The sequence below is a fragment of the Mustela nigripes genome, chromosome 1, assembly GCF_022355385.1.
Source record: "Mustela nigripes isolate SB6536 chromosome 1, MUSNIG.SB6536, whole genome shotgun sequence".
In the NCBI taxonomy this organism is placed as follows: Eukaryota; Metazoa; Chordata; class Mammalia; order Carnivora; family Mustelidae; genus Mustela; species Mustela nigripes.
Genome location: NC_081557.1, coordinates 119,219,319 through 119,244,566, shown reverse-complemented (window position 1 = coordinate 119,244,566; position 25,248 = coordinate 119,219,319). Strand labels below are relative to the sequence as shown.

At 39.6% G+C, this 25,248-nt stretch overlaps 1 protein-coding gene across 7 annotated transcripts in view; it reads left to right on the top strand.

Moving 5' to 3' along the window:
- MSRA (methionine sulfoxide reductase A) overlaps positions 1-25,248 on the top strand; it is a 434,957-nt gene that overhangs the window by 204,752 nt on the left and 204,957 nt on the right. For all 7 annotated transcript variants that reach the window (XM_059372261.1, XM_059372269.1, XM_059372299.1 and 4 more), the window contains one exon: positions 9,523-9,642. In XM_059372261.1, the coding sequence (XP_059228244.1) occupies positions 9,523-9,642 (120 nt within the window). The remainder of the gene's footprint in view (positions 1-9,522; positions 9,643-25,248) is intronic.

The window sequence follows — 25,248 nt, the reverse complement described above, 5'->3', positions numbered from 1 at the left end:
CAATACAGGAACAAAATGAGAAGTTTAATAAAGAAATAAAGCCATTAAAAAGACCTAACCAGAAATCCTGGTGAAGAATACAGTGACAGAACTGGAAAATTCAGTAGAGAGCTTCAGTAATAGATTTATTCATGAAGAAGAAAGAATCAGCAAACTCAAAGATCATTTGGAATTAGCCAACTAGAGGAACAAAAAGGAAAAAGAGTGAAGAAAGCCTATGTGAATTATGGGATGCACTCAAGTGAATGACAGTTGTATCATGGAGGTCTCAGAATAAGAGATGGAGAAAAGGCCAGAAAGAATATTTAAAGAAATAATTGCTGAAAACTTCCCAAATCTTGGGAAAGACATGGACATCCATGTACAGGAAACTCAAAAGGGTGCAAGCAGGATCAACCCAAGGAAGATTACTCTGAGACACATTATAATTAAAATGTTAAAATTCAAAGACAAGGAGAGAATTTTGAAAGCAGCAAGAGAAAAATGACTCATTATGTACAAGGGAGGCCCCATTAGGTTATCAGTGGATTTTTCTGCAGACCAATATGCAGTGGGGTGATATATTCAAAGTGCTGAAAGAGAAAAGAACCGTCAACCAAGAATACCATACCAAACAATACTGTCCTTCAGAAATGAAGAAAAAATAAAGGTATTTCCAAACAAACAAAAGCTAAGGGAGTTCACTACTATTAGATTTGTCTTGCAAGAAATGCTAAAGGGAATTCTGTAAATGAAATGAAGGGATGCTAAATAACAACATGAAAACATATGAAATTATAAAACTGACTGATAAAAGTAAATATGTAGTCAAATGCAGAATCTAATACTGTAATGGAGGTATGCAAATTACTTTACCTCTAGTATATAAGTTAAAAAATAATGAGAATATAACTATAATAGTTTATTAACAGGTACACAATATAAAAACTGTGAGATCAATAAAGTGAGTGCATAAAAGGTCAGGGAAGGAGAAATAAAGTACAGAGTGTTTGAATGTGATATAAAGTAAGTTATTATCATAGGAAACTAATATGCAAAATTATATGACAACAAATTAGATAACAGAAGAAATGCATAAATTCCTAGAAACATATAGGCTATCAAGACTGAATCATGAAGAAATAGAAAACCTGAACAAATCTATGGGACTAAGGAGGTTGAGGCAATAATGAAAAATCTTCCAACAGAAAAAGCCCAGGACCATATGGCTTCACTGGTGAATTTTATCAAACATTCAAGAAGACTTAATGCTGATCCTTCTCAAATTCTTCTGAAAAACTGAAGAGGAAGGAATGCTCCAAAACTCATTTTATGAGGACAGCATTACTCTGATACTGAAGCCAGATAAGGATGCTACAAGAAAACTACAGGCTCACTTCCTTGATGAATATAAGTGCAAAAATTCTCAACAAGATATTAGCAAGCCAAAACTCAAAAACACACTAAAAGGCTTATGCCCTATTATCAAGTGGGATTTATCCCTGGGATGCAAAAATGGGTCACCATATATAAAATAATAAATGTGATACATTTATGGGTACATTAATGAAGGTTAAAAATCATATGTGCAATACAGGAACAAAATGAGAAGTTTAATAAAGAAATAAAGCCATTAAAAAGACCTAACCAGAAATCCTGGTGAAGAATACAGTGACAGAACTGGAAAATTCAGTAGAGAGCTTCAGTAATAGATTTATTCATGAAGAAGAAAGAATCAGCAAACTCAAAGATCATTTGGAATTAGCCAACTAGAGGAACAAAAAGGAAAAAGAGTGAAGAAAGCCTATGTGAATTATGGGATGCCAAAATTCAATGCCCTTTCATGGCAAATGCTCTCAACAAATTTAAGAAGATAATAGAGGGAACATACCTCAACATAATAAAGGCTGTATATGACAGACTCACAGCTAGCATCATAATGGTGAAAAAGCTGAAAACTTTTCTGCTCAGATCAGAAACAAGACCAGGGTGCTCACTCTCAAAAGCCCTATTTAACACAGTGTTAGCCAGAATAAAACAGAAGTTTTAGCCAGAATAATTAGGCAAGAAAAAGAAATAAAAGACATCCTATCAGAAAGGAAGAAGTAAAATTTTCTCTGTCTGAAGATAGCATTACCTTATGTGGAAAAAACTCTAAAAACTTCACCAGAAAAACAAAATAAGAAAACTGTTAGAACTACTCAATGAATTCAGTAAAATGTCAGAATACAAAATCAACATCCTAAATTCAGTTGCATTTCTATCCACTAACTCTGAAATATCTGAAAGAGAAGTGAAGAAAATAATCCCATTCACAATGACATCAAAACCAATAAAATAGTTAGGAATAAATTTACCTGAGGAAGTGGAGTAATCTGTGCACCAAAAACTATAAGATATTTATGAAAGAAATTGATGAAGGCAAAAAGAAATGGAAAGATACTCCATGTTCACAAATTGGAAGAATTGATATTTAAAAAAAAAGAATATTGTTAAGATGTCCATATTCCCCAGAGCCATCTATAGATTTATTTTTTCCCCTTTTAAAAAAAAATTTAATTTTTAAAATTAACATATAATGCATTATTATCCCAGGGGTACAGGTCTGTGAATCTCCAGGTTTTCACACTTCACAGCACTCACCATAGCACATACCTTCCCCAATGTCCATACCATCTATAGATTTAATGCAATCCCATATCAAACCTAATATCAAAATTCCAGTGGTATTTTTCACAGAAATAGGAAAACAATACAAAACATTTATATGGAACTACAAAAAAATAGCTAAAGCAATTCTAAGAAAGAGGAAGAAAGCTCTAAGCATCACACTTTATGATTTCAAATTATACTACAAAACTATGGTAACCAAAATGATAGAGTACGGCCATAAAAACAGACACATAGACCAATGGAATATTATAGAGAGCCCAGAAATAAACTCGACATACATAGTTAACTAATAATAATTGAGCCAAGAATACTCAATGGGGAAAAGATAGTCTTTTAGATAGATGTTGAGAAAAGTGGATATTTGCATAAAGACGAATGAAACTGGACCCTTATGCCACTCACAGAAAAGAACTTGAAATGGATTGAGACTTGAGCATGAAACCTAAAATCATAAAACTGTTGGAAGGAAACAGAGAAAAAGCTCCTTGACATTGGTGTTAACAGTGATATTTTGGCTATGACACAAACAACACAAGCAACAAAAACAAAATAAAATTTGTGGGATTACATCAAAATAAGAAGCCTTTGCAGCAACAGAAACAATCAGCAGAATGAAGAGGCAATGGAATAGAGAAAATATTTGCAAACCATATATCAGATACAGTCTTCTGCTCTACCAGCTGAGCTATTGAAAGATGCGCACCATATATCAGATAAAGGGTTCATATCCAAAATATATTAAGGAGCTCCTACAACTCCAAACCAAAAACAACAACAACAACAACAACAACAACAAAACAAACAAAAACAAAACAAAAAAACGCCAAATAATTTGATTGAGAATAAAGACATTTTTCCTAAGAAGGCATACAAATGGCCAACAGATATATGAAAAAACAGTCAACATCATTAATTACCAGGGAAATGCAAATCAAAAGTACAGTTAGGTATTTCCTCATACCTGTTGAAATGACTGTTAGCAAAAAGACAAAGAGGTCACGGGTGTTGGCTGGGATGTGGAGGAAAGGGAACCCCAGTGTGCTGTTGATAGGAGTGTGAAGTGGCACAGCCATTATAGAAAATAGTGTGGAGGTTTTTCAAAAATTCTGGATATATATCTAAAGGAAATGAAATCACTATCTTTTTTTTTTAATCTCACTTTTTTTTTTTAAGATTTTATTTATTTATTTGAGAGAGAGAGACAGTGAGAGAGAGCATGAGCGAGGAGAAGGTCAGAGGGAGAAGCAGACTCCCCATGCAGCTGGGAGCCCGATGCGGGACTCGATCCAGGGACTCCAGGATCATGACCTGAGCCGAAGGCAGTCGTCCAACCAACTGAGCCACCCAGGCGTCCCTGAAATCACTATCTTGGAGAGATGTTTACACCCCCATGTTCATTCCAGCATTATTCATAGTAACCAAGACATAGGAAATAACCTTAGTGTTCTTTTACAGATTAGTTAAGGAAGCTGTGATCTATATACAGTGGCATACTATTTGGCCACAAAAAAAATAAGGAAATCCCGTTATTTGTAACAACAGGGATAGACCTTGAGGGCATTATGCTAAGTGAAATAGGTCAGACTGAGAAAGACAAATGCCATATGATCTAACATATTGGGATCTTAAAGATAAAAAAAGCCAAATTTATAGAAAGGAGATTAGAGTGGTGGTTTCTGGGGGTTGGGGAGGTGGGAGTAATGGGTTGATGTTGGTCAAAGGGTACAAACTTCTGGTTATAAGATGAATAAGTTCTGGGGATCTAATATTCATTATGATTACTATAGTTAATAATATCGTATACTTGAAAGTTGCTAATCTTAAATGTTCTTATTACAGAAAATAAATTGAAATTATGTGAAGTGATGGATGTGTTAACTAAACTTATTGTTGTAATTTGTGTTATATTTATGTATATATATATGTATTTATATATGCCAAATTATGTTGTATACCTTAAACTTACACAATGTCATAGGTCAATTATATCTCAATAAAACTGGGAAAAAATTTTAAAATTTACATAAAAAAGAACATAGTTTCACCTATAGTTTTGCCAAAGGGTGAAATCTGACTCCGTTCAAGGTTCTGGATCCAGCAGATTTGCAGGAAATACCGAGGATAGAGGAACAAGTTGAATTGTGCCATGAGCGTGCCATTGGCAAAATCTACATTGTGGGAAGCTCTGCAGGTCAGTGGGTCTTGTTTTCTTCAGCGGATGAATCAGAAAAGAGAATGGAGAGGGAACCTGTTGATGAAAAGAGCTTAAGGCTAAATCAAATTTTTTAAAAATGAGCACAACCACAGAATAGTATCAAGACGGACACCTTGAATGATAAACATATGAAGAAACAGAAGAAAGTGATTACTGTAAAGGTCAGAGAGTAGTTCCTTTTAGGGGAGGAAGGGAGTTGTGTTTGGGGTATGATACAAGGAGGGAATTCTGAAGGAGATGGAAAACTTGCAGTTCTTGATCTGGCTGGTAGTTATAAGGATGTTTGCCTAATAATAATGCTTTGAGGTATGCATCTGTTCTGTGTGGCTTTTCTGTACCTGTGTTTTACTTTATAATAAACAGTTAAAAATATAAAATATTAATTAATTTAAGTTTTTTAGAGGGAGAGTATGTTCAAGCTGGTGAGGGGACAGAGGGAGAGGGAGAGAGAGAATCCCAAGCCGGCTCCACACCCTGCTTGATCTCATGACCCTGAGATCTCATGACCATGAGATCATTACCTGAGCCAAAATCAAGAGTTGGACAGTCAACCAACTGAGCCTCCCAGGTGTCCCCCAAAATATGAAATATCTTAAAAATAATAATGCATACTGTATCATATATGTATGTATATATATGATATTTATGTTTTTTACTAGATTATTGTAAGTTCTGAGAAATTCTGTCATAAACTTGGTTTTTTTTTGTTGTTGTTTAAGCACACACACACACACACACACACACACACACATATACACACACACTCTCAAAATCAAATAATAGAATGCTTAGGTTATACTGGAAACCACTAGATGAAACATCTGATTGCTTCAAGGAGTTTTATTCCTATAACAACACTTATTCCAAGTTAAGTACCTCTCCAGATATTTTGACATTGATTACACACCAGGTCCCCAAGGCATTATTTCAGCCACACATGACCCCCTCCCAGAAGCCTCTGCCCAGCTAGAATGGGGTCATCCTCCGTCTAACAGGGGGGTCTTGATCTCTATTAAACATCAAAAGGGGATTAAATAGCTTGCAGCAAATATTTTGTTTGGTCTGGCCAAGATCCATATTAAGTGTCATTAACTCTATATAGCATGAGGATATAGTGAAGATAAAAAGTCTAGGGCCATCAGGGTAAGACTGTAGACAATGGTCAGGTTAGGCTGGTTGCTAAAATGGCCCATCATGAACCTTGTGCATAGAATGCTGAAAGTTTTAAGTACCCTTTGGTACCATCAATGTTAGCCATTGTGCAGGAAAGAAGTATTTTATTTTATTTTTTTAAAGATTTTATTTATTTGTCAGAGAGAGATAACATGCACAAGCAGGGAGAGTGACAGGCAGAGGGAAAAGCATGCTTCCTGCTGAGCAAGGAGCTTGATGCAGGACTTGATCCCAGAACCCTGGTATCATGACCTGAGCTGAAGGCAGCCACCTAACTGACTGAGCCACCCAGGCATCCCCAGGAGTATTTTATTGAGTGAACCTCACAGAATTCTGAGCTTCAGGGGCTGGAGTGCTTTCAGCTTATCACACTGCACAACTCCTGGGTGTGTTTGTGGCCTTTTATGCTTAGTAATGCTGCCCACCACACTTTTTACTTATATCCTTCTCCAGGTATTTGCTGTCATCATTCTTATAGCGATTCATTTTACATGTCAACTTGACATGACTGAGGGGTGCCCAGATAGCCATTTCCAGTTGTGTCTGTGAGGACGTTTTGGGAAGAGATCAGCATTTGAATTGGTAGATTGAGGAAAGAAGATCACCCTTACCAATGTGGGGGTGGGAATCCTCCAGTCTGTCAGGGGTCCAGATGGAATAAAATGCCAGAAGAAGGGTGAATTTACTCTTTCTTTGAGCTGGGACATCCATCTTCTCCCGGCCTGGTACATCAGTGCTGCTGGACGAGGACTTACGTCACTGGCTCCCCTCATTCTCAGGCCCTTGTGTTTGGCCCGGGCTCATAGTACCAGCTTTCCTGGGTCTCTGGCTTACAGACTGTACATCATGGACTTCTCAGCCTTTACAACAACAGCAACTTATCCTATTGGTCTGGATTCTCTGGAAAACCTTGACTGATACAATTCCCTGATCCTAGAAATGCAACCCAGTAAAATTAATAGCGAATTCTTGTTCCAGAGATCTGAGGATAACCCATTTTTATAAATACTCAGTAAATATTTATCTATATTCACTAGCAGCAAACAACTCACTTGTAAATGGGAAGAATGGTATCTTGCAGTTCTAATTCAAACAATTCATATGGTTATGTTTTTCTTTGAATTTTTTTTGAAAAAGTATATATATTTCATTTTTAAAGTAATATGAATCTATTACAGAAACACTTGAAAAATGAAAAAAAATCCTGTATTCTCAGCACTATAAAACAGTCATGGTTATAATTTTGTATATTTTCTTCTCATCTATTTCAGTATAGGTATTTTTTTCATAGTTATAATAAGAGCATGCACATACTTGTGTTTTTTTCTTTTAAATTTAGCTTTAGTTAATTATGATATAATCATATACATATTTCCATGTTGCTTTGTTATCACAACAGTAATTTTTTTTACTACGTGGATTTTGTCAGATGGCTCTTATTTTTAACTGTTAATCTATTTTTGGTCAATTTATTTCCCCTCACATTTAAGCAAATAAATTTTTGTATAATGTATAGCGTTATGCACATGGCATCTTGGTTAATACTGTTCTGAATTTTAGACTATTAACAAGTGTCAAGAATTTCAGTAAACTTCCATCTAATCTTTCTTTCAGTTCTGTCATCGAGTCTAACAAATCCAGTGATTGTGGAAGTAGGAGGCATATATTAATTTGCCAACTGTTGTTCTTCCCAAGCTCTTAATTATATATGACTTACTAAAGCTGTATAAAACTCGAGCAAGGCAGTAATCTTGCTTACATCTAGAAGTCGGTCATAGAGTAGCAGTTGTGGACAGTTTAGGAACTCATAGTAGGAAGTTGAGGGTTCTTTATTTGGATCCCAGGGAGATGTAATGCTACTTTTCCTAAGCGTGTAAGTATGGGCATTCTTGGGAGCTAGGTCTTGGTTTTCACTGTATGTTCAGAAGAATCCAATAACTACTGATATGAGCACAATGTTTGTTCGTTGAATGGAATGCTATTTTTGTGAGTTCCTTCGTGTGTTTGTTATTGTCATCTCTTTCTCTGCCTTCCCCCTTCTCTGTTTCCTCAGTCATTATATTTACTAATAGAACTCACCCTTTGACGAGCAGTGATTTATCATGTGCAAGTTTATATGGACAGACATCTTTGAAGAAACTCAACATATTATGCAAAATTGTTAATTGAGAACTGCATCAATCTGTGTTGATTTGGGGAAGTTTTCCCATGTAAGTCAGTAAGTTAGTGTTATTTTCTGTGTCAGAATTTTTTTTTTTTTAAGCATGACTGGGGCGGGTGCCTGGGTGGCTCAGTCATTGAGCGTCTGCCTTCGGCTTGGGTCACGGTCCTTGGATCCTGGGATCGAGCCCCGTGTCAGCCTCCCCACTCAGTGGGAAGCCTGCTTCTCTCTCTCCCACTCCCCCTGCTTGTGTTCCCTCTCTTTGTAGGATAAATAAATAAATATCTTTAAAAAAATGACCACGATGCTGATCATTAAATAAATTTATGCTATCAATAGCAGTTATTATGTTTTAGCAAGTTCATAATGAATTAAGTGTTGAAATCATTTATCAAATGCAATTATCTTTTTACTATGTTATTTGGAAAGGTATACTTTACTAACTTCATTAAAACTTGAGGCTTTCTAAGTTTTTGCACAATTAAGCAAAGAGACATTCTATGCAAATAGCCTCAAATAAAATTATTTTTAGATGTTAAAAATTCTTCTAAATTAGTTAATTGTTTTTTTTCTTCTTTATTTCGAACATGTTTCTATTAAATTTCAGTATAGTTGACACACAATGTTCCATTAGTCTTAGGTGTACAACTTAGTGGTTCAACAAGTTTATGCATTATGCTATGTTCACCGTAAGTATAGCTACCATCTGTTCAGATACAATGCTATTACAGTATCACTGACTATATTCCTTATGCTGTGCCATTTACTCCTGTGACTTATTCATTCCATATCTGGAAGCCTGTATCTCTTACTCCCTTTCACCTATTTTGCCCATTCCCCAACCTCTCCTCCCTCACCCACCATCCTGGGCAACCATCAGTTTTCTGTATTTGTAGATCTGATTCTGCTTTTTGTTCCTTGTTCATTTCTTGTTACTAGTTTGTTTTTTTTTTAATTTCACTTATGAGTGAAATCATATTGTGTTAGTATTTCTGAGTCTGATTTATTTCCCTTAGTATAATACCCTCCAGATACATTCATTTTGTCTCAAATGGCATGATCTCATCCTTTTTTGTGGTTGCATGATATTCCAGTGTATGTGTGCATGTGCATTTGTGTGTCCGTGTGTGTATATAAGACATTTCCTTATCCATCATCTACTGATGGACACTTAGGTTGCCACCATGAAACTGTCTTTCTTTAAAGGATAAAATCTTAGTTATTTTTGATTACCAAAGACATGAATAACATATCTGCTTCTAATATGCAGTAGTTCTCCATTTTTGACAATGGACTAAACAGTGTCTTGTGTTTTTCTTAGGAATGGGCTGTTTCTGGGGAGCTGAGAGGAAATTCTGGACCATGAAAGGAGTATATTCAACTCAAGTTGGTTACGCAGGAGGCTACACCACCAATCCTACTTATAAAGAAGTCTGTTCAGGTAGGAAGAATTTGCTCCAACTTCTGTTATAATGAGCAAGAAAGGGTTTGTCTCTGCTGGCAGGTGACAGAATATTTAAAATGCAAGAATAATTTTTTGTGTTTCCCCAGTCTTTTCTTTCCCATTTCTATAAATATACTTGTTGATCTCTCACTTTATATTTTTGTTTTATTTTCTAAGGTTTATTTATTTTAGAGAAAGAGTGTGCATGTACAGGCGGGGGGGGGGCAAAGGGAGAGGGAGAGAATCTCAAGCAGATTGCCTGCTGAGACACAGACCCTGATGTGGGTCTTGATTTCAGGTCTGAGCCAAAACCAAGAGTCAGACACTCAACCCACTGAGCCACCCAGGTGCCCCTCTCACTTTATATTTTTAGAAGATAATAGATTTCCTATGGAATGTACCATTCAGCTTTTGTTGCAAAATAATCACTTGCAAAACTTAATTCTAAAGCAATCACCTATTAGCTTATGATTATGTAGGTCAGCAATTTGGGTGGCTCTCATTTTGGTGGTTCTTTTGCTGGTCTCATCTGGGCTCACACATGTGACTCCAGTCAACTAGTAGGCTGCTTGGGGACTAGTTGGTCTAGGATGGCTTCACTCACAGGTCTGCATTTGGTGCCGGCTATCGTTCTTTGCTGGCTGGGGTAGGGGGAATGATGGACCGTGTCTTCAAAACACTGGCCTGGGCAAATTCACGTGGTGGTGGGTGCAGAGATCCCAAGAGCAGCAAGAGAGGATAAGCCCCATTCTGCTAGCACTTTGCAAGTTTCTGTTTATATCACATTTGATAGGGTCCCACTGGCCAAAGCAAGTCACATCGTCTAGCCCAGAGTCAATGCGGAGGGATCCCCCAAAGGCAGGCATACAGAGGGGTGTGAAGACTGCAGTAGTCTACCATATGGGAAAAACATCACACACTCTAATTGTTTTTCTCTAGGGAAGACATTCAAATTTGATTTATAATGAAGGGATTGGCAAACTGGTTTGCAGGCTAAATTCTGCCCACTGCCAGGTTATGTAAATAAAGTTTTATAGAAACCCAGCCACACCCATTTGTTTATATATTATCTGTGAAGGTTTCCATGGCACAATGGCACAGTTGAGTGGGTATAACAGAGATGGTATGCCCTGCAAAACCTAAAACATTTATGAGTTAGCCCTTTACAGAAAAATATTTGGCTACCAGGAGAGGCAGATGCCCGCATGGCAAATTCTAGCTCAGATACCAGACAACTGTTCCGAATCTGGTTTTTGTTCTAGCCTTCAAGGATTTCCTTTATTTCTCTGCCAGCTCACGTAGCACTTAAAACACAGTTTTTTTCTCTTTAAAATTTCTTTTTCATTTTTCAAATAAGAATGGTATATATTGAAGGTGTATGACATGATGTTTTGATATATAGAGTGAAATGATTACTAATAGTCAAGCTAATTAAATTACCCATCTCCTCACATACTTTTATTTTTGTGGAAAGAGCGCCTGTGATCTACTCTCTTAGCAGATTTCAAGTGAAACAATACAGTATCATTAACTACCATCACCGTGCTGAACATTAGCTCTCTAGAACTAATTCATCCTCCAAAACAGATACTCTGTACCCTTTGACCAACATTTCCCTGCTTTGTTCTACTCCTGCCCTTGGTAACCACCATTCTACTCTCTGCTTCTAGGAGTATGATTTTTTTTCAGATTCTACATATAAGTAAGGACATGCAATATACATAGTATACATTTTTTCTGTGTTTGGATTAATTTCATGTAGAATAATTTTTTCCAGCTTCACCCACATTGTTGCAAGTGGCAGAATTGTCTTCATGTGTAGGACTGAATAATATTGTATTATATATACATATCACAATAGCTTTATCCATTCTTCTGCCAGTGGACACTTTGTTTGCTTCCAGGCCATCGCTATTGTGGATAATGCTGAGGTGGACCTCAGCATTATGGGATCGTAGTTTTGTCTTTGAGTGACTGATTCCATTTCATTAGGATGTATACCCAGAAGAGAGATTGCCAGATCATAGGATAGTTTTATTTTTAATGGAGGAACACCCAGACTGTAAAACACATTTAAAAAAATATTTCATTCAGGGACGCCTGGGTGGCTCAGTGGGTTGGGCAGCTGCCTTCGGCTCAGGTCATGATCCCAGCGTCCTGGGATCGAGTCCCACATCGGGCTCCTTGCTCGGCAGGGAGCCTGCTTCTCCCTCTGCCTCTTCCTGCCATTCTGTCTGCCTGTGCTCGCTCTCTCTCCTCCTCTCTCTCTGATAAATAAATAAAATCTTTAAAAAAAAATTTCATTCACTATCTTGAATTCTTTCTTTTTTTTTTTCCGATTTATTTATTTTAGAGAGAGAGCATGCCAAGGAGCATGAGTAAGGTGGGGCAGAGGGAGAGGGAAAGAGAATCTCGAGCAGACTCCCTGCTGAGCATGGAGTCCAGTGCAGAGCTTGACCTGATCCAAAATCAAGAGTTGGATGTTTAACTGACTGAGCTACCCAGGCACCCCTCTTAGGAGTTCTTCACAGGGAGGGTTTATTATCTAGATACATAGTCCACCACGGTGACAAAAATGGGATTTTAAAAATACACAAATCATTTTATTTTTAAAAATAGTTTTATTTTTAAAAATGAAAGGTTGAATTGGTGTTACTTGTGGAAGGCCCTCTCAGCTCCCTGAGGGTACAGTGAATGCAGCTGGGGGAGGAGTTGGGAGTGTGGGCATTTGTACAATAAGGAGCATGTTGGTTTGTTTGCTACAATATGAATTCTGATTGTGAAATGAAATTTGAGCTGTGCAATATTGAAAGTATCACAAAAACATATATACTCTTGTTTTCCTTGCCTTACAGAAGAACTGAAATATACTCATTGGTGTTGAGAATGTGGAATATAGAACAAATACTTTAATGGTTAATCCGAGGTTTTTCTTTGCATCTGTTTTGGCATTAAACAAATACTTATGCAGAGTTATAAATAGATGCACATGAACCCTGGAGATTGCCCAGGTGTATCCTCTTAAGTCTCAGGAATGGAAATGAATAGATTCCTTCCCATAATTGCAGACATGACTTAATAGCCCAAGAGAAAAGGTTGCTAAGAAAACCTCCAAATATCTACTGCTTGTACTATTATTCTCCACCAGCAAAATGTTAATAATCAATTAGAATACTTGGTTGCTTGTTTGTTAAGACTTTTTCCGATTCAACTCTTTATGTTAATAAGAACAGTATGCTAATTGTCCTTTGTTGAACTCCTACTACGTGCCAGACACTGTAAGAAGCACTTTTTGCCTCTTTGCTTTTTTTCCATCTAATCTTCCAAAGAAGTCTATGAAATGTCTCAGTTTCTGTCTTTTACAGAGGGACTGTTGAGGCTTAGAGAGGAAGAGGAAGTTCCCCAAGGTCACATATAGCAGGAATTCCAATCTCATCAGCTCTCAGCATCAAGTTATTCCATTGATCATGACGTCTGTCACCCAACTGTCATATCCCAGTGATCTGTCCAGTCATACTTCCTTCCACCGAGTCCCACACTCTCTTTCATGTCCATCCCTCCACTATACTCTTAAAAAATTGGTGTGCTTTTTAATGATTACAAGTAAAGAAAATACCAAGCATTTTTTTCTTTTTTTGGTCTTTCTGATGTTTCGAAGGGCAAAGGACAAAACTCTTTTAAGATACAGTTCATGCAAACAGCCAGTTTCTTAGAGTCTTGTACAGAAAGCATGGAGGTTGGTAAAGAACACTACCTGCTAAGTTAGTGGTGGCATTGGGAAGCACGGTTGTCATGGAAACTTATTCCTGATTGGGAAATGATGGTTATGGGGTCTTACCCAGACACAGAAGGAGAGATTATTTCTTTCCCCAGGCTTTTTTTGTTGTTGTTGTTCTGATCATGAAAGAAAAAACCAAAAAGACAGAGAGAAACTGTGATAGAAAGGACCCTCTGGCACAGAAGTGGTAGAGCCTTCAGATCCCTGGGAATAGCAGGGAAGGAGAACAAACAAGGTCCCCAGCTAAAGTAATTAGGGTAACCAGCTAATTAAAGATTTTTGACCAAGGAGAGGATGGGGAGACAGAAAGCAGTTTATACTGGGAGGGCCCTGCTGAAGCCTCGGGTGCTCAAAGCTGTATTGAATAAGTCAGCCCTGGAGATGTCTGACTTGCAAGGAAGAAAAACCAAGGCTCCACTAAACTGCGTAATAATTGCTAAAGTCTCATAGAGAAATACTAGTCTGTGCTCCAGTATTTAGATTAATTTCCAAATTGCTCTTGTGTTTGTAATTAAGTTTGCAAAGCTTTGGTCACAACAGTCTTTTGTAAAGGTATTCATTTTTCATTCATTCATTCAGGAAACAAAGCCTAGGACCTGGACTGTCTGCCAAATTCCTTCTCGTACAGCAAATACACTTGGACCTAAGGTACCATTTGGTTCCGTGAGGCAGGTGCCAGAATTCCAGGGATAGCACTCGGAGTGGGGGCAGTTTGCAAAATCCAAGGGGCTAGCGCTAACCGCACACCAACCTATCACACGATGACTAATGGCAGAGCCGTCACAGCATTGTCTTGTCCCACAGACTGGTGATCTCATGGATCTCCATGGCAGCCCTAGGACCAGAAACATTGGCAGTGGTTTGTCGTGCCTGCATGCTAGTGGGTATGCGCCATCTCGGGGGTGGGGGTGAGCAAGTGAGCGAGGGTGTATGTGAGTGTAAATGCAGGTGTGTATCCAGGTAGGACACATATTAATGTCTGGATGATATTTCTTTGTTGCTATTGATGTTGCTGTGATTCGGAGATCCAAGCTGGGGGTGCAGTTAGGCACACAGAAAAGTGTATGGCTTCTAGTAAGAAGTCAGGAGAAGAGGTGATCCCATGATGGTGACACATGGACAGAGTTGAGTCTGACATGTAAGTAGAATGTTCATGAATGGCTCCACTAATAGGTGGGTTACATGCCAGGTGATCTGTGTGGTGCTTGAGCCTGACATTTGGAGAAGACATAAGGGGCCAACAGTTCCTCGAGACGATAAAGTGGCTCTTTGGGAATGATGTATAAAACAAGCCTGCAATGCCTCAGAGTGGAGATAGGCAGTTGCTTAGAAGAGCGTGGCTTCCGGGTCTGTAGGATCTCAGAGTAACCCAATGGAATGCCCTGCCCTATGCAAAAAGGAAAGAAAAAAGAGGGTCCTCGATAGGGAGGCTGGTCAGCCAGGCCAGTCTGGGAAAGGGGAAGTCCTGCTTGCGCCCTCTGGATTTCTTTGTATGGTTTGACTTCTGGACAGATTCCCAGAGCTTGACACCCTGATGCTTTTAAGTTTTATCAGTAACTCCTCTTATTCTGATCCACACTCTGGAGAAACTTCTCATTTTTTTATCCTCCTGGGGAGATTATTTACAGAAAGAAAAGGCAATGAGACCAGGTTGGTCAGCCAGACAGTTCTAATTCTCATTTTAAATTCAATTAAATGCCATTCAGAGATGTATGTTTCAGTTTGTTGTGAGTTTAGTCCACACAGGTCATACTGTCCATATTGGATTAGCGTTGGGTCAAATTAAATGATAAAAATGGAATTTTGGCTTCCAGAGCTTAGAGAAGCCAGACCACAATGATTTGCCAAAGGCTGGGATTGCCTCTGTGCATTTCCCTGGAGACTCCCACCCTCACACTGCCCATGATTTCATCTAAACCGTTTTAAAACTGACCTTTCTCCTGTAACAGGCACTTAAACTTCTCTTCCTTGGATTCATCAATTAACACCGAGAGCCACAGGCTGAGAAACTTGCAGCTCTTAGATGTTCCAAGCCTGAATGAGAGTCCTCTGCGAGTTGCCCACTGCCTGGTCCTGCACTGGGAACCCAGTCACAGCATGGATGTGCGGTGGCATGGCTCATCACTACTGTTTGGCCACTGTTTCTTGTGGTGTTTCAGATCTGACTCTGATCATGGCTGAGAAGGAATCTAAGTCTTAGTGACCACCATTCTAATCCTAAAATGATTTCCAAGGATTTATGCATTGATTTGGAGTTCCTTTGTTTTTTTAAAAAGATTTAATTACTCTATTTATTTGTTAGAGGGAGAGAGAAAGAGCACAAGCGGGGCTGCTGCAGGCAGAGGGAGAAGCAGGCTCCCCACTGAGCAGGGAGCCCAAGGCGGGTCTCGATCCCAGAACCCTGGGTTCATGACCTGAGCTGAAGGCAGACGCCACCCAGGCGCCCCTCAGGTGTTCCTTAAATCTCAGTGTATGCCTAGCATACACCTAGGATGGTGTAACCTCCAGGAGCCTAGACTTACTGTACCCTTTCTTGAATGAATTAAATAGTACCCGTTTTCCAGAATTCTTTCTCCATAGTCAAATGGAAGCTTGATCTTTCACGTTTGTTTTAAAGTGTTGAGCTGACCCTGGATTTCTCTTTACACACACATGCATGTGTGCCCGCACACACAACACACACCAACTCCTCCAAACATTTGTTATGCAAACCAACTGATTAACTGGCACGATTTTGCTTTACTACATTGATTTTAGAAGTAATTGAGCTATTCAGAGTTCTGAATACCCTGATAGAGAATTATTCTTACATTTTATAATAACGACTACACAGATGAAAATATGAAAAGACTTTCTGCAATGGGTAAGCATTCTGGGTTAATTTCAGTGCATTCGCCTAATACACAAATAACCCCATTTCTGGCGAGAAAACCCAGGATGTTCATTCACTGGGTAATATCTTTTCGTATTTTGCTTACAGATGTTCAGAACAATTCCGTGTTTATTAGTCTATTCAAAAGCTTTTAGAGATCTGCACAGCCAAGGGGCACCAAACCAGAAGCATGAAAGGAACTGCATAAGTTTTTCTCAGAAGTGAGATTTACACCATCACCACAGAGAATCTGAAGCCCGGATACTTTGTTTCACTGAAACACTCTGGGGGGTTTTCAGGCAACCTATCCAATGGCATTCTGAGCAGGAGCCTGGTCTGGGAGGCACAGAGTGTGCAAGTTCTCATGTCACCTTCCAACAGTGTTGACGTTCAAGCCATTTTGCTTGCTGCACTCCGTTTCCTCTCCTGTAAAATGGGGACAGTGCTATTTTATGAAGCCAGTAGAGTCGTGGTGAGGTTCTTACTTGAAAATAAAAGTATTTCAAATTGGAGGTGTTGTGGAACATCAAGGGCATATACTTGCTATCACTCTAGCTCTTGGGCATGTTAAAGATGAAAGAAAGGGCCGTGAAGCATCGGTAGGCAGGGGCACGGGGTCAGCTCACAGAATATGCATGTGTTGCAGCAAGCAGAAGCCAGTTTTCTCCTGTTCCTCTTCTTTGTTCATAGTCAGACCCACTCCCTCCCCAAAGGCACATCTTTATTTCCTTGATGCTGAAGAGCTCTCATAAAGCATTGAATCATTTCCCCACTAATATAAAGCAGCTCAGTATACTTTTTTAGTTTGACTTAATTTCTGAAGTGTTTGGGTGGATGTACGTGTCCATGTATCTCACATAAGATTGATGATCCCATTTTTCTTCGAAGTAGTAATGAGTTCTGTTATTAGCAGATTTTACCAAGCAATGTAAAACTCTTTCTAAATTCCTTGCAGACTACATTAAATCTCTTTTTGGTGCGTAGTAAGTCTTCTTGTACTCATTTCAATGTCAGTCAAGGTAAATTAATAAGTTATTGGCATATCCCTGAAAAGGCATGAATTCCGGTGTTCAGTTCTTGCTATAAGCAATTTGATCACTTTTTGTTCCTCAGATGTGAGACATAAAATTGACCTTGAACTTGTAGCACGCAGGACAGAAATGTTTCTCTCTCTCTCAGACTGCTGGCAGAAAGCAATCCCCGCTGTCAATGGTCCTATGACTCATAGTTATAATCCTTGGGACCAAATATGGTTCCTCCATCCAACCCATCCACAGAGCTGTTCAAGACAGATTAGTTCAGCAAATGGACCCATTGCCTGAAAGGACAAAACACAGGTCATGGGAAAATGACTGTTTTTGTTTATTTTCTAAGCCTCGATCACTAGAAAAGATAAGCATGGATTCTTGACAAGGGCTGCCCCTCTTGAAGGGGCTCCAGGAAAGTGCTTCAGGGATTTCTCCAATAATGAAGAATGTTGTAACTAAATTACAAACATTCGAGCTGCTTGGCTAACTCCTTCAGCCTTTCAGCTATAATATATGTTGCAGTCTTGACTAATATTTTATTATTTTAAAAAGCTTTTGAAAATGTTTGAAAACCACTGAGACTACTTCCTTTGTCAGATAAGGAAACTGAGGCCGAGAAAAAGTGAGTTGGGAGATAGATTTGAGAAGAGTTGAAATTTTTTTCTTCCCAGATCAACGTGTTGCTGGAATCCTAAAAAGAAGTTGATACTTGTATCCCTTATGCTTTTATAAGTAAGGATGGGGATCAAGGATTCAGAGTGGAGGTAGCTTTTGAGTTTGAAATGTCAAGATTTCAATACATCAATATTTTTGTCTGCTAGATCCTGGTTATCTTTTTAGGTAGGCTGGAATTTTTTTTTTCCCCCTAAAAGCTGAGGACTTGGATTTTCTAATAGACCATTCTCATGCCTTCTAGATGCTCTAAGTGCTGACTCCTACAGCCAGGAGTGGGGCTGAGGGTGTGACAATAGAGCCTTCAGAAATCACTCTTGTTTTTGTTTTTTGTTTTTTAATATGTTCAGTTAACCAACATATAATACATCATTAGTTTCTGACGTAGTCTTCAAAGATTCATTAGTGCCTATGACACCCAGTGCTCATCACATTACATCCCTCCCTATTGCCCTAAAGAGGAACCTCTCTTGTTAACCAGTGTTTCAGTACCTTGTTTCCCCTAGACCTAGGAATGAGAAAAGACATTATTAAACAAGAGGGTGTGGTGGTCCACTCTCTTTCAAAGCTTCTGCAAATCTGGTTTCCAGCCTGGGCTGTGGACTCTCAGGACCTGCAGCATTAGGACACAGAATCTGCAAATTGACTTGTCCATCGAGCACGGCCTCATGATCTGAATAATCATCTTGCTCACATCACTTGCCATTTTCAATCTATAAGGGAGCCGATGCTATGATGAATAAAATACACATTCATCCAGTGTCACTGACCTCAGAGCAGCTCTTTGTCTCCATCTATGTTCTTCATCCCTGGTTTCTTAAATTAGAGCAATGATCCCTGGAGGCTCTTAAGCAGCATCTAGACAGAACCGTGTGGTCTCTCGTGCTCATACAGTGATGGACTGGCCATGCTAAAGGGTTGTCCCAAGTTCCCAACGTGAAAGGAAATACACAGAAGGATGTCTGTTCGCTAGAGACATTTTGAGTTGGCCAGCATCTTTCAATCCGGTGTTAGCCATCACAGAGGGTGAGTGTTTTCTGCAGCTTCACAGGACTGCAGGCTGGTAAACACCAACAGATGAGGCAATTCAAGCTCGTCCTCCTCTCATGGTAAAGAAAGTATTATGTGCCTTTCCTTCCTGTTGGGTTTATTGGCCAGAGACCCAAGTTGCATCAGTATCTGTTGTCATTTAAGGGAAGGGGCGGTGAATGAAATTGGATGGTTTATGGATTCTCTGAAGACTAGAGCATGTTCCATGTATCCTTCATGTGACCTTGGTATTTTCACATTCTCTAGTTTATTTGGCTGTTCAATCCATCTCTGTCCTTGAGCAGCTTAAATCACTGCAGGGAACAGGTGTGGTGGTCAAAGGTCAACAGACTGACAGACTTTAACTAGTTAAATGTGTCAGTATTTCAACATATCTGATGGTAAAACTCTAATAACCGCCTTAAAAGGAAAATAAATTAAAGGAAAAGGAACAGTAATCAAAACATTCTTTATGTTCACCCAGCACTAGGAATAGGTTCTTCTTTCCTTGTTTCAGGATTATATTCTCAAAGATTTAGGAGGGAGATTAAGAGGAATTTGCTATAGCAAGCAGTTCTGAAAACATAATTGCGAAAGCAATTGATGACTATGCCTACACTGATATTTTCAAATCACGTATAATGGAACTATAATGTAATATGAGAAAATATTCTTATAGGGGATTGAGCATCTCTAGGAATTTTAGGTGATACTCTGGGTCTTAATTACTTCATAATGACTGACAATTTTTAGAGCCTTCAAATGAGCATTCTTTTTTTTTCTTCTAAGTTACATTAAAAATAAATATCTAGGTCAATTACTGCCCCATCTGCCAGTTAAAATGGCAATAAGAGGGACTCCTATGAAAACATGGTCCTCCATCCTGCCAGCGCGTGGCCCAGTAGGAACGGAGCATCTTCAGAAGAGGACACTGCTATTTGCCTCACTAGCACCCATGATTTGCCTGGGCCTCCTCAGCCTGTGACTCAGCTGCAAACCACTGAGTCCCTTCAGCTGTGAGGCAGGCTTTGCTTCCTAAATCCTGGCCTCCTGTGCAAGGTATTGTGGGGTCTGTCAGGGAGCACTGAGGGACAGAACTGAGCTCAGCGCCTTCAGTCTTTGCACATGGGAGCTTGTATGGTTTCTTTGTGGCAGAGGCTTTCCCAGGAGGACTGCTCACCCACAATGGGGTGCATCCCTTTTAATTTAACCTTCCTCTTCTTTTTGGTTATTCCCTCTTCTCCCTCCCCTCTTCTTTGCTTTTTCTTTCCTCTAGTTAAGGACACGTTGCTCTTCTACTCCAGTCTATTGTTATTAGAACAGTCCTAAAAAAGAAAACCACAACTTATGACTTATATGGCGCCCAACTTGGGTTTGGAACAGTTTATAACTTGGGGCGCTTGGGTGGCTCCATCAGTTGAGCATCCGGATCTTGATTTCTGCTCAGGTCATGATCTCAGGGACGTGAGCTCGAGTCCCATGTGGGGTCTGTGCTCAGCATGAAGTCTGCTTAAGATTCTCTCTCCCTCTCCCTCAGCCCTTACCCCCACTTGCTCTCTCTCTCTCTCAAATAAATAAAATCTCTTAAAAAAAAGAACAGTTTATAACTAAATACTCTCCACAGGTATTACACTAGCTTATATTAATCACTAAGTTTATAAAATCTACAAAACACTTTCCCGGGATGATCTTTGTCACAGGCCTATGGAATAGAGTGGCATTGTCGCTCCCATTTACAGCAAAGCAAAGCACCCAGAAACAGTTAAGTTGCTCAGTGTGGCACCTGCCAATTAGAGGTACCGACTGTCTCTTCTGATGGCATTTCTTTTGAAAAGAAAACAGAGTTTTTATTTCAGACTGTCTCCTTCTAAGCGTTTTCTTTATCTGTTTCCAATAAGTGCATTTTCACATGGCCTTTCTTGAGCATTTTAGGATACTTTGAAAGAAATTAAGCTGTGAAGTTCTAGGAATAAACTAGAATTTTGAAAATGCTTTATAAGAAATATCTGGGACTGTTGAGAGGAACTTGATCTATAGCAACATGGATTTCTTTTTCTTTTTTAATTGGAATATAATTAACAAAGTCATATTAGTTTCAGGTGTACAACACAGGGATTTGACAATTCTATATATTACTCAGTGCTCACTTCAGTAAGGGTATTCACTATACAATGTAATTGTAATATTATTGGTTATGGTCCCGATGCTGTACTTTTCATCGCTGTGATTTCTCTGTTTTATAATTGGAAGTCTGTACAGCTTAATCCCCTTTATTTATTTTTCCCATCCCTCTACTCACCTCTCCTTTGGCAACCACTGGTTTGTTCTCTGTATTTGATTTTCTTTTTCTTTTAGTTGCATGGATCTTAGAAGTTATCTGTTCCAGTGCTTTTTGAAACTTCTATTAAGCACTGGAATAGTTTCTCCAGATTAAAAATTTTGCACAGATGTTTACTATTGAAACACTGTCCAGGATACTCTGATGAGAAGACGGTACTTCCCCTGACTCCGTCCTTATTCTTTAGGCCTAAGGAGGTGCATCCCTGGAATGAATTTTAGAAGCAGTTGAGGATCAGGGAGAACTTCACTCGGAGTTGAAACACCTGGAGGAGGAGAAGACCTCCTCCACCTCATTAAGCCCTTATGCCTCCTTTAAGTCTGTATACAGGAAGTATGTCCAGGATTTCAAGGACACCATCCAGTAGAAAGTTCTGGAAGACCTGAGAAGGGGGCCTTTCCTTCTCAGAGCTATACCCAGGCACCTGCTTGTACCTAGGTTCCCAAAATACAGGTGTTTCTATGTGAGTTCTGGGTATCACGGCAGAAGGGCCCAGAGCATCCAGTTTCTTCTAGTCACTGTGCTCCTTTTGTTTTCAGTTTCAGCTCTGGCTCCTTGAGCATGTTTATTTGAAAGTGCTCCCTCCCCTCCTTTGTTCCAGAGGTGAGGAGCAATGAGCTACTCTAACACCCATGCCCCTGTCAGCGGACCTGCTTTGCTCCTGAAGAGTGGGTTGACAAAAAGTCATAGGTGCCTGAACTTAGTATCTTTGTGCACACACACAAAAAACCCAAACCTGTCACCTTGTTTAAGGCTTGTTAGGTTGTGTTTGATAGTTTGAAAATGCTCCAGGGAAAACCATCTGTCTACTTCCGAGAGTCAGGTTGTAAAAAGACTAAGCCACATACTGAGGGTGGGGGGTGGGGTGGGCATCAGGAAAAAACCATCTTTTTTGGATCTTCAATAACATTTTTCAATTAATACACTGTTTTTTATGCAGTTTTAGCTTTAAGGCAACATTAAGAGTAGGGTACAGAGATTTCCCATTGTCCCCTGCCCCCTCCTCCCCACTGCTCCCAGCCCCTGCAGAGCCTCCCTTTCAACATCCCCCTCCAGAGCGGTACATTTGTTACAACTGATGAACCTACTTTGACACATCATTATTGCCCAAAGCCGACAGTTTACATTAGAGTTCACTCTTGGTATTTATATTGATGGGTTTGGGCAAATGTGTAATGACATGTATCCATCATTATAGTATCATAGAGAGTAGTTGCACTGCCCTAAAAAACTCCTCTGTGCTCCACCTGTTCATCCTTTCCTCTCTCACCATCCCCGGGCAACCACTGATCTTTTCGCCGTCTCCATAGTTTTGTCTTTTCCAGAATGCCATATAATTGGAATAACACAGTATCTGTATGGCCTTTTCAGATCAACTTCTTTCACTTAACAATATACATTTGAGTTTTTTCCCCATGTCTTTTTGTGGCTTGATAACTCATTTCTTTCCTTCTTTCTCTCTCTCTTTTTTTTTTTAAGATTTATTTATTTATTTATTTGACAGAGGGAGAGCGATCACAAGCAGGCAGAGCGGCAGGCAGAGGTGGGGGGGTGGGAAGCAGGCTCCCCGCTGAGCAGAGAGCCCAATGCAGGGCTCATTCCCAGAACCCTGAGATCATGACCTGGGTTGAAGGCAGAGGCTTAACCCACTGAGCCACCCAGTCGCCCCCAACTCTTTTCTTTTTAGTGCTGAATATTATTCCACTGTTGGGATGTGCCACACTCATATAGCCATTCAACTACTCAGGGACATCTTGAGTGCTTCCAAGTTTTGGCAATGATGCATAAAACTGCTATAAACTCACTGGTTTTTAACCAAGGGGCAGAGATTAACTCTGGGGTTGTGCTTCCTGGAGGAATGGACGGAAGGGGCTCTCTGCCAAAGAGGATTCCTATTAGGTCATGTCAGACATGGGAGCTTTATCCACCAGAAGCACTTCAAGTTAATTCTCTATTTGATTTTTTTTTTTTTTTTTGTGGACCACATAAATAACAAGGTTTTGGACAGCATGCCTGTGTGTGGTGGTTATAAGATCTCAGGGGGAGGCAGCTTCCTCTTTCCTCAGGGCACCAGTATTCGGATAGTGATATAGTGGTTTTTTTCATATTCCCTTTTGATGGGTCAGCCTTATGTTCAGCCTTATGTTGAGGATGTTGCTCCTTGAAGTTCCCCCTCCATGGGGAACTTTAGAGTCTTTATTTGGGGGGGTTTCCTAGACTTCATCTGCTACCCTGATTCCCTCTCCCCAAGTGGCTACCCAAATAGGTTCAGAAAAAACTCCAGTGCCTTGGGTCTTGGGTCCCTTTTTGGGTACTTATTTTGACCTTGCTTTTTAGCTTTTGACTGTTTCTTTCTTTCCTACTAGCTTTGTGAAGAATTTTTAATATTTTGTTATTTAACATTTGTTTCATTTCCAGTATTTATTATACCCCAAGTTTTAGTTTTATCAAATAGAGAGATTGCATAAGATGTTGATGTGCTGTATGCTTGGCCAGGGCATGCTGAGGGGGTGGTTAGTGCTCAGAGACAAATGAGGGGTTGTAGGAGGTGGGGACACCATTGCCCGTTGGCGTGGCTAGGCACCTGCCTGAACAGATGGAAGGAGTGACCTGGAAGGGTCCTTGGACAGTCTGGAAGTAAGAGGAAGGTGACAGGCCTTTTCCAGTTCCAAGCAAAAACAGTGTCCTTAACTATGGACTAGGTAGAACTCGATCTTAGAGACCTTGGGTCTCAATGCATCAGGCAGCTTAGGTTATCAGTCCTTGTGTTCTATTCTATGTGTGTCTAAAAGCCTTTTTCTTTTATTTGAAATTACTGCACCCCTATGACCTTCCATTTGAGTATAGTCAAAGGAACCTGTAAAAATCATTAGAACAAGGTGCATAATCAATCAGATGGAAAAGTACATACTTTGTGGTGAAACTAGGTACTTGGGAACTCATGTCATTCTCCAGTCTATCAAAGTCTGCTTCTCTCTTCCCTCCTGTCATGGGATTAAAAGTCACTCTCTGTTTTCTTTCCCCCTCATGTATAGATCAAATGTTCTTCTGGGCATTTGAGAAAGTTAAGAAAAAAATATGTTGAATAGTCTACTGGAGGAATATATACTGTAGTAGAGAATATAGGACTAAAAGGAAGTTATCTGGGTAGGCTGAGGAGAGAAGCAAGATGTGGTGTTTTCTATTTTTCTGGGTCTTATCTTCCACATCCCTGACTTTGCCTTTGCAGCTTATGACTGGTGCTCTCCTGGGCTTTCCCTCTGTAGCTTTGCTCTGCTCACTGGTGTTCTTGACATTGTTCCTTTAGGCTCTGACGGCCTCACTGGCAAGCAGAGGCCCTCATGGATGGGCGGCTGTGTTGGTAATGGTCCTGCTTTGATGGTTTCTCTCAGAAAACCTCAACACAGAAACTCTAGAAAAGGGGCCTGGGCCTGTTTCCCTGGGATTCTATTAGCTACAGAAGTTCCAGAAAAATAAAATACAACCTGGTTATTTAGGTCGGTTTCCAAATGTGGATTAAAGACAAACACTGCCAAGACAAAATGGACACGATAAATATGATCTGTCAGAACAAATGGCAAAGAAATGGAAGAAATCAGCAACTGTGTGTAGGTGAGCCCCTCGTGAACAAGACTCACCCTTTAATTTAGACCAGTTGCAGCAGAATAAAGGCTTCACTTCCAGATGAGGAATCACACATAACAAGCAAGCAAAAACTGTTTAACACCACCGTGCCTGGCCAGTTGTGTGAGGCACAGAATTCTGGTTAGTGATGAAAGCAAAGTGAAAAAGCCAGAGATAGCCCAAGATATCAATGGAACAGAGAAGGAGAAAAGTTTCCACAGTTGTGTGTGTGTGTGTGTGTGTGTGTGTGTATGTGTGAGAG